General features: G+C 42.5%; 1 protein-coding gene across 1 annotated transcript; it reads right to left on the bottom strand.

The window, feature by feature from the left end:
- Nucleotides 1–1,008: 1,008 nt before the first annotated feature.
- LOC310792502 (diacylglycerol O-acyltransferase 1-like) lies at nt 1,009–9,577 on the bottom strand (the record flags this gene model as incomplete). The annotated part of the gene is made up of 16 exons (XM_083654177.1): nt 1,009–1,185; nt 1,674–1,736; nt 1,862–1,949; nt 2,974–3,039; nt 3,135–3,244; nt 3,372–3,416; nt 3,512–3,553; nt 3,928–3,966; nt 4,620–4,723; nt 5,058–5,162; nt 5,468–5,573; nt 5,656–5,708; nt 6,426–6,511; nt 7,019–7,059; nt 8,251–8,338; nt 9,426–9,577. 16 exons carry the CDS (start codon nt 9,575–9,577, stop codon nt 1,009–1,011), a joined length of 1,365 nt encoding a protein of 454 aa, XP_083510303.1.
- Nucleotides 9,578–10,181: the final 604 nt, after the last annotated feature.

Raw genomic sequence — 10,181 nt, 5'->3', positions numbered from 1 at the left:
TGTCAAAAGTAGGGATTTCTAGCAAGCCGATGCCATTAGTAGAAAGATTAATAATTGTCCCTTTTCACAGCAACTATTGAGGTGGTGAAGCAGGAAGTAAAGCAGGTGTAACCAATAACATTAATGAAGGCCCTGGCACCGGGACACCTAAATGGAATGGAACCATCATTAATGTTATTGGTTACACCTGCTTTACTTCCTGTGTTACCACCTCGAAGCGGTTGCTGTGAAAGAACAATAGACCCTTTTCACAGCCACCATTTTGTGTCTAAAAGGCAGGAAGTTTCACAGGTGCACCAAAACCTTAATTAGGGTGTCCAACTTCCAGTCCATTTAGGTGTTCCAGTGCTGGGGCCCTAATTAGTGAGTTGGTTGCACCTGCGTTTCCCCTGCCTTTTAGACACAAAATGGCAGCTGTGAAAAGGGCTACTCGGGACTGGGGAGAAAATAGAAGGGTATAAAATCTGGGGTCAATGATAAAAAAAAAGAAAGAAACATAATTCTGCACACTGCACAGTCAGGCTTTGCTATCATTGAAATTGTATTTATTACATCGTATAGTTGTATTGAATCGTGAATCCTGTATCATGTATCATCATATTGTGAGATGAGCATCGTCAAAAGTGTAATTTTATGGTGAAGTATATTTTATATTACTGTGTTAAAATCCTTTTCATTATAAGGTTCAGTGATTATACCAGAATATTAGAGTGTATGGAATGGTTCTCAATGGCATCAGTGGCATCTGTACAAGATGAAAAGTCTTCTCTCGTATGGAATGGCTGCAGTAATGAGTTCAGTCTTCATAAGCTACTGCTGAAGTGGGTCCAGAGAGAGAAAGCTCCAAGGTTTTGCAGGCAGCAGAGGAAGGTCCTTGGAGAGACGTGAGCCTTGGATCAGAGCCAAATCCTTTTGATCCAATATGAGAGGGATAGGTCTTTCTTCCTCACTGAGGCTGCCATCGTGAGTCTATAGCTACAGGAAAACAGTCTGCTGGGAAGACGCTGGTCACGGTGGTGGCGAGAGGGACGACTGATGATGATGATGCTGTCGATGAAGGCCGATGTAGTGGTCGTGAAAGTAGCTGGTCACGGCTAGAGGAGGCCCCAGCAGCAGACACAGCCACACTAAGCCGTTGCCGTAGTTCCCCTGGAAATAGCATCCAAGGAAAACGGCAACCAGGAGCTAGGAGGAGAGACCATCAGTGTTGGTTAATGGAATACAGTACGATTTTGGCAGATTGTCCCATTGAACCTTGGATCATTTTCGATCAATTACAATCCAGCTTTCGTCAGCAACACTCCGCTGAACCCCCAACCCCCCCCCTCCTCAGGGTCATTAATGATCTATTGTTTTTGTCCCACTGCCCGCCCACAGGTATGTATAAGTATTATTAAGTAGTATACCGGTATGTATTTATATATAATAAAATAAACACCATTGTTTTTCACACTATATTAGGATTTTGTATAGAGATCTGGTTGAAAAGTGGCAGAGTTCTCTTTTAAGTATTTGAAATTCAACTTCCATTTGAAAAGTCTGTTCATCCATTTTGAAATTCTATACCCCTAAAATATTGAAGATCCAGGAAATAAAAGTGTCACTTTTTTATCAATCAAGAACGTAAATCACATGTAAATCTCATTGAAACATTTAATTTGTCATATTCTCACCTCAAATAGCATCATGAGGAAGATCCACAGACGACAACTACGCAGAGGTAGTGCGATCACATACTGTGTACCGTAGAATAGAGGGCAAAATAAAAAACACAGCAAATGAGTAGTGCTTTACTCTGCATGTTCTTATGAGACCAAATGCGAGCACTTTGAAATGTTTTCACGTGTGCTTCATCCTGTACCTCACAAAGAACAGCAGACACCAGGAAGACCGAGAGCTCTGCTCGCGATGGAGACACATCCACCTCCACCAGCAGTCTGTATACATGTCTTCATATGAGTGAGGAAAGACATACTGTATGAGAGGTGAATGTGTTAGGGGTTTCACAGACTAGTCGACTATCAAAACCCCTAGTCCAGAGGTTCTCAAATGTTTTTCAGCCAAGGACCCCTTATAAGATAGAAAATATACCGGGGACACCCTCATTCTGATTTGTGATTTTGGGCTCAGCTTGTTTCCACCGCGGTGACGTGCTTGACATTTAAATTGATAGGTTTGTCAGATTAGAATCCATGAACCATTTTAGATTTAAAGCAACATATTTTCATTGACCTATGAAGCTTTTGCACACAAAAAAAAGTTTTTTTTTTCCAGAAAAGTTTTCGCGGACCCCCTGGCAATGTGCAATGGACCCCATTTGAGAACCACTGCTCTAGTCGACACACAGTGCATCATAGTCGACTAGTCATTCATCTGTGGTTTTGAACAAACATTTGTTTGAACAATCATTTTTTACATTGTGCCATGTTAAATAAACATAACTGAAGGTATTTAGAGAGGGAAAGACTTGTCTATGTTGTTACTACAGTCAAACAAGTTGCTGGGGTTTAGCGGCTCATTTGTAAACAGCCTCTCACAGCCAATCAGGGCTCTGCTATTTCAGATAATATACGCCCTGGCCTGGTTTGTCCCGCCTACATTAGTTAACCCTTTATTGGCTGTTTTTCAGACCTTTTTGATGATAATTGATCATTTTTATTGGGCTGAAAAAATGTGATATATCTCCTATGACGAGTCAACTACTTTTTTGCTAAATTCATAGCTTTTATCTATGATGATTGATCACTGTAAAGTTTTGATGCATTTCAGAATAACTGTTTAAAAACTGTTTTTATACTGTTATACACTGCCTAGTCAAATTTTAATAAATGAAACTTTGAAACTTAGTAGTAGATGATTACTAAAATGCAGTAATTGTGAATGGCCTAGAAAATGTAAGGTAGAAAACAGATTATTGAGAGAAACAGTTGGGGGGAAACTGAGGCATATTTCTGCATCAACAGACTACAATACCTGTCACACCATTTCTGAAAGGGAACGTTCCAATTCTTCCAGAACGTTATCAGAGTTGTAGCATTCCTGTGTAAATGACAGATTAACCATGAGACAATGCTGTAGCCTACGTGCAGCAACATCAAGTCGAGACATTCTGCTGTGCAATGTGACTCACTGACCACCAGTCTCCGTAGAAATGGCGGTCACCGAAGCGCAGGAGTTCAGCACAGAAGTTCAGGTAGGAGTGAGACAGGAAGAACAACAGGAGCCACAGGAAATGAGTTGGTGCCTGTGAAGACAATGGAGCTCATTCACACAGCAGCCATTTTGAATATTCGAGGTAGGAAGATTGTCATATACCTGTGTCAATGGAATGCACTGTACTCCAAACAATACTATAAAACAAAATCACTCACCACAAGTCCTACCAAGTGCTCCACTCTCATAGTGATGTCCATATTCTGTGTATCATAAAACAAGAAGTCAATCCCAAGAATATGGAAGCTGTTTTTCACTCCAATGTTCATGATAGGAGGCATTATGCTGCATCACTCACAGAGAACGAGGTTTCTGACCTCTGGAAGATGGGCTCAATCCACTGACAGCAAAACAAAGTGTTCAATATGAATGCATAAACACATACATTCAACCAATAAGATTCAAGGAAACATTCATGATTATTACACATTAAACATTACATAGGACCTAATCAAATTGAATAATATTATATCATATTAATTATGACACTATACTCGTGTCATAAGATACTATGCCATACTGTCTGTAGTACAATGACAAACTATACTATGACATACTGCACTATGGTATTCTATACTATGAAATACTACGGCATTCTATCGCCCCTCTGGGGCCGAAACCCTAGACGCCCCGCAGGATGATTTTGGTCAATAATGATGTCACTGATGATGTCATAGACATTGTGACATCATCAGTGCAAGCACATTAACTCACCTGCTGCACGATTCCAACCATGATCTGGATGAGGATCACCTGAAGGTAGGAGAAGCCATGATTAACAACCAATTACAATGTCAGGAAAGACCCAGTGTGTGTGGAGTGTGTATGTGTGTGTGTGTGTGTGTGTGTGTGTGTGTGTGTGTGTGTGTGTGTGTGTGTGTGTGTTCATGGCAATTGGCTAAAATGGGGCGGTGGGGGAGATTTCGAAATGCAGGATGGCAGGGGCAGAGAGCGGAAATTTGGCATGGAGGTCGAGTGTGTGAAGGTGTGTGTTTTGTTTTTGTTCAGCCAGTTAGGTTATCCACACTGATTTTGTGCCAAACCTCATCCCTATAAAACGAACACTGTCCATCTTCAAGATAGTGTTGTTTAGCCCTCACACCATACATACGGCAATCCCATGCTGAAGCCACGCTGAGACCGTTCACACCAGCCGCACGCCATGCCACACTGAAGCCACGCTGCAGGGATAGCTTCGGCTTCTGTTCTATTTTTCAAGCGTGCAGCGTGCTGCACCCGAGGCATGAAGTCAATGCAAGTTGTGAGCAGGGGGAGGGCAGCTCCCAGCAAGGAAAAGAGTGTTTCTTGTGTGACCGGTTTAGCGTGGCACTCAGCATGGCTTCTGTTAAGCGATGCTTCAGCGCTGCTTCAGCATAGCGCCTGGTGTGAACCAAGGGTTAGCTTACCATTTCCAGCAGCCTGTGCAGCAGCTTGTTGATGCGGACCTTAGGGGTACGGGGGAAGTGCCTCTGGTAGCACAGAGTGGGGGCCAGGAGGAAATAGTAAAGGTCTGAGAAAGCAAAGGACAGTGTCACAGAGGACTGGTTCCTCTCCACAAATCATAACGTGTGATCTTAGACTTGACAGATGACAAGCAGCCTCACCTGGTAAACTCACATGCTCCTCAGAGGCTTTTGGCACATGCAATACGCTCTTGTCAGTCTCTGAAAACATACGCACATAGTTTTCCTTGTTTTTCTCTGTGACATGGAATCAGTGCTGTTCACATTTTATGTTTATTTTATGTTTCTTATGTAATATGTTGGCTTTCTGAAGAAATAATAAAAACGAATTGCAAAAAAAAAGATAAATGGAATCGGTGGAACCTCTGCTGGTCGACATACCTGTGTCAGTTGAATGAGCCTGCCGGTACCATCGGTTCGTTTCCTGGTATGAATAGAGCTTCAGGCCCAGAATGGTGTAGGACCACAGAGAGAAGAATGCTCCATCTGGTGGACAATAAAGACAGAAACAACCCAGCAGCAGGGTTGGGGAGTAATGGAATACTTTAGGATACAGTATTTAAAATACAAAATACGAGTAACTGTATTCCATTACAGTTACCGTTTAAATTGGTGGTTTTCTGAATACAGTCACTGTCCTTAAAATAGATTACTTTGAGGGATTACTTGTTTGTTTTATTTTCTGCTCTAAAATGCATGTACCTGCCACACCACAAGAGAACGGCGAACAATCTACGGAGTGAGATGCACGTCAACATATTCATGCTGCACTTTATGTAGCATTTATTTACCTGTTGATATAGTCGGGTCATGCAGAATGGCAGCAGCAGGAAACAGCATGAACAAGCCCAGATTCCCTAGATGCAAACGTTGGCCGATGCTGGGGGACAATAGACCCTAGAATAGAATATGACTACATTGACCCAATCAGAGCAAACTTGAGCAAAAATAAAAACATACAAAACTGTATGAGTCTCACCTTTTCATGAGACCTCTCGAGAAGAAAAGCTGTCAGGACAAACAAGTTGGCAGCTGGAAGGAAGAGAGATGTTTTGGTCAAACTCAACAACAGATAAGGTCCATTCAAGAAAACCAAGATGTTCCCATTTGCAGTTTATTTTGCAGTGGTTGTAACACTGACTTATGTCCCTGAGTTGTATGGACTTTTACACATTATATTCGGTAGAGGAGTGATTCTCAAATTTTTCATATCAAGGACCCCTAATTTAGTCCACATTAGGTTTGCAGATTTGATCAAATGTTGTCTTTTGAACCCAAATCCAAGAATATTTGTAGTGTCAGATATGATTTTGTCCAGAATTCCATGACTATCTGTATAGTAGGTCAAGAGATAACAGTGAAGCTATCATCAAAACAGTCATTCTTATATATTCTCTAATTGTCTTAACTTCTTGTAAATGAAATAATGCTGAAGTTTAATGATTCATCAATTTGTTGGGGGCCCTGTGGAACCCCCTCAAGGACCTCTGGTGGTCCCCGGAGCCCCACGTTGAGGACCACGGCTGTAGACAACACGCGTTACACACACGCACTATATATGCTTTGAACTCTTCAATTGTTAATACCCCTATTTACCGTATTCTTATTTATATCCCATCTTTCCTGACTGTATTTGCTTTGCTGCAGTTACCCCACAGACAGGACCAGTACAGTTTTCCTCTTAAATCGCTGCATGCCATCATCAGGTTGCTGTTGTTGCTGCAGATCTATGCGAGCTGAGTTTCTCACCCAGTATGAGCTTAACGGAGGGCCAGTTGTAGTTGTCCTCCACCAGATGCTCCAACACCTTCTTCACATCGATCAAAAAGCCGTGTCTGCTCAGAGGAGGAACAACCATGAGGAACGACAACAGAAACAAACAAGTCAAGTTTACATTATATTATGTGTGGTGAAAAAGGGACATACAAGGCACTCCAAAAACAGCATTGTACAGAATTAGGCTCCTTTACCATGATAAAGGATCATTTGTTTGTTTTTTTACTTACAATTATGACTATCCAAACAGAATAAAGGCTTCTTATCATATTGCTGTATTACATGTCTTGGATCTCTCTTTTATCCACATGACTGGTACACTAGCTTGTTTCTTACCCAAAGAGCCCCCAAACCCAGAGTCCATAACATTATAGCTAAGAAGCATCGCATGTGGAGATCAAACAACAACCCATGTCTAATCTAATTGAACAGAGAAATGTGTGTGTGTGTGTGTGTGTGTGTGTGTGTGTGTGTGTGTGTGTGTGTGTGTGTGTGTGTTGGCACGCATGTGTGTGTGTGTGTGTGTGTGTGTGTGTGTGTGTGTGTGTGTGTGTAGGTATACTCACTGTATGAAGTTCTCCAAAAACAAGTGAGCATGCGTCAATACCTGAAAAGCAGACAGTAAAACAGCAGTCAGTCAGTCAGTCAGTCAGCCAGTCAGTCAGTCAGTCAGTCAGCCAGTCAGCCAGCCAGTCAGTCAGTCAGTCAGTCAGTCAGCCAGCCAGTCAGCCAGTCAGTCAGTCAGCCAGTCAGTCAGTCAGTCAGCCAGCCAGCCAGTCAGCCAGTCAGTCAGTCAGTCAGTCAGTCAGTCAGTCAGTCAGGCAGCCAGTCAGCCAGTCAGTCAGTCAGTCAGTCAGCCAGTCAGTCAGTCAGCCAGCCAGTCAGCCAGCCAGTCAGCCAGCCAGTCAGTCAGTCAGCCAGTCAGTCAGTCAGTCAGTCAGTCAGCCAGCCAGTCAGTCTCTCCCTGATTATTGAAGCCTAAAGACTTTTATTTGTATTGGTTTTAGTGGATGTTTTTTTTCTCTTGAGTTTCAGAAAGCCAAAATTAAAACTTGTTTTGCTACTTGGAAAGTAGTAAAGCAAGTAAAAGTAAAGCAAGAAAACGCTGGTGAAACAGACTGCTTCTTGATTGAACACAGCCAATGAAAGTTCTGAAACTATAGATGGGCAAAATCAGAAAAAGGACATTTTTAAATGAATGGTTTAGTTCAGTGATACTCACCTTGCGGCCCGGGGGCCAGATGCGGCCCACGATAGGGTGCAGAGTGGCCCTCCGACCATCTTCTAATTCACAATGAAAACTAACGTGAAATAAAGTTTGACTGCTCCAGCTAAATTGTCAAAAACCGCCATCTGCTCGCCACCCTGGCACTTATATGTACTTAACTAACTTAACCCAACTAATTTAACTTAACTAACTATCCTGTGTGCACAAAATTGTCAGACTAAACTCCGGCTGACACCCCAAAAACCTACAATCCGCTACAGAAAAATGTATATTAATGTTTCTTCATTAACTGGCCCCTGGCCTCCTGTCATTTTACGAAAGTGGCCCCCGGGCAAAGCAAGTTGAATATCCCTGGTTTAGGTTCTAAATGAATAATTTTTGTTCAATTGCGTTTAATAAAGCAGGTGTGATTTAAATTTAAAGCATAATTCAAGACGTTTTAAAGGACCTGCAGATCCTGTCTATTCCTTTTCTTTCCTCGAGTGTCAGTGAGCGTTTGATAGGAATTGTTAAAAACTGATGAAAATCTGTTCCAAAAGAAAACCTGAGATGGTGAGAGGAGAGACCCACCAGGAGGATGATGATCCAGTTGAGGACGCCTCTGTAGCCTGTGAAGTTACTGTTGGAGCTCAGCAAGGAGTCCTGGACACGGTGGACACTGGACACACAGACAGTTGTCATCGTCATCATCATCATCATCATCATCATCATCGACATCATCCTCACCATCAGTTGTGTCCTATGTCTTTCCCCCCTCCTATCTAAACATCTTCAAGGATACGTTTTCTCCACCTGGTCCACCTCTACTCTCCTCGCCAACACTACAAAGGGATTATCCATCCTATAATAATCCTATAATAAGAATGTGAATTCTGTGTGTGTGTGTGTGTGTGTGTGTGTGTGTGTGTGTGTGTGTGTGTGTGTGTGTGTGCGTGTGTGTGCGTGTGTGTGTGTGTGCGCGCGTGCGTGTGTACGTACATGCGCGTGAGCAGAAATTGTGTTCGGCCACAGCTATGCCATTGTACGCGCGATCGTGCTGAATCTTTCAGGAAGTGTAAAGAGCACTACTGTGGGTGACCTAATGGTATTTTTGAATTTGGTAATTAGGGCCTAAATGGGCAAAAATGGCTAAATAGTGGCAAAAATGAGTCAACAGTTTTGGCACCATGGAGAGCTCCATTGTTAACTACTGATGGAGCTCACCTGAGTGGAGGAGCACACTTGAGTGGAGTTGGAATCAGCCAAGGAAGTGGACTATGAAAATCGTCTGGGGCGAGAGAGGAGAGGCTGCTTGCCAACTCTGTGAGCGAGGCCTGGCTAAATGGCCAGGGGACGGGTATTCCGCTAGTGTGTGTATAGTATGCCATGGTCCTCAAACTGCTACGCATTGATTGGTCAAAAATCTGATGCATTAATTATCTGGATGTTGGAGGGTTAGTTCAAAGCTCCTGACATACTGTAGATCTACATCTCTGTCCTCAAGCATTGCATTGTTTCTATATTTGTGAAGACATGGTGACAATGTAGCTGCAAGAAGATGCATTTCCCCATCCCCACCCCTAATGATCCAGCCACTGAGAGAAATCAATGTATGTCTGAGGTCAGAGGGAAATTTAACTCACAAAACTCTCAAAAATTCACCTTGTTCTGTCTCGCTGCCACTAGGGGTCGCCAAAGTACAAAGTTGCCTAGAAAATGGAAAATTGCCCATGATGATCAAGAGATTGAGGCAGCAGAAAGCTTACCAGAGCAGATCTGCATAGGGATGCTGTTGCTCACTGGATGGAGCAGCAGCAGCAGAGCTAGGAGTAGTAGTGGGGTAGAGGCCTGCGTTGTCTTCTTCAGCCGAGGAAGAGGACTGACAGACTAAGGAGAACCTCTTCCTCATTGCAGCCATCTCCAAACCCAGGTTCTCTGGAGGACTAGGAGCTAGTCCACAGGAGAACAACTGGAAAGACCAGAGATGGTTGGATCCACATTCTTGGGAGAGAAAAGCAGAAACACACTTTACATTTTAGTGTCCAATACGATATCACATAATGAAATGTTCCCAATGAATACGATGAACGTAGAGGTTTAGCCCCAAAATAAATGAATGAATAAATAATGTAGCATAATAAATTATATTTAGTAGGCTACATTTTGAAATCTTTCTCAACATTTTCTGAGGTATAATTGTCTGTGTATGAACTATGAACGTCGTTTTTATTTAAATAACCATCTAAGTTGCTTGATGAAATGTGGTCTGCACTTTGCAGATCATTTGATTCACATGCAATGAAAAGGAGCATCCTCAAACATCTTCAGTTATATCAGGGGAGAGAGCAAAACCAAACTCCATTCAAAAATGTGTCCGCTTTATATTTCCTTGCTTATGGGCGTGGTCGTGGGCGGCTCTAGCAATGTCAGCCAATTATAAAAGTTGAGAGAGATATTTTTTTGTTTTTATTTTTTTTGCAATAAAGCACTGTTTGGTGGATAATATCTACACCGAATTGAAA

The sequence above is a fragment of the Poromitra crassiceps genome, assembly GCF_964638095.1.
Source record: "Poromitra crassiceps genome assembly, chromosome: 18".
In the NCBI taxonomy this organism is placed as follows: domain Eukaryota; kingdom Metazoa; phylum Chordata; class Actinopteri; order Beryciformes; family Melamphaidae; genus Poromitra; species Poromitra crassiceps.
This window is presented reverse-complemented; position numbering and strand designations above follow the sequence as displayed.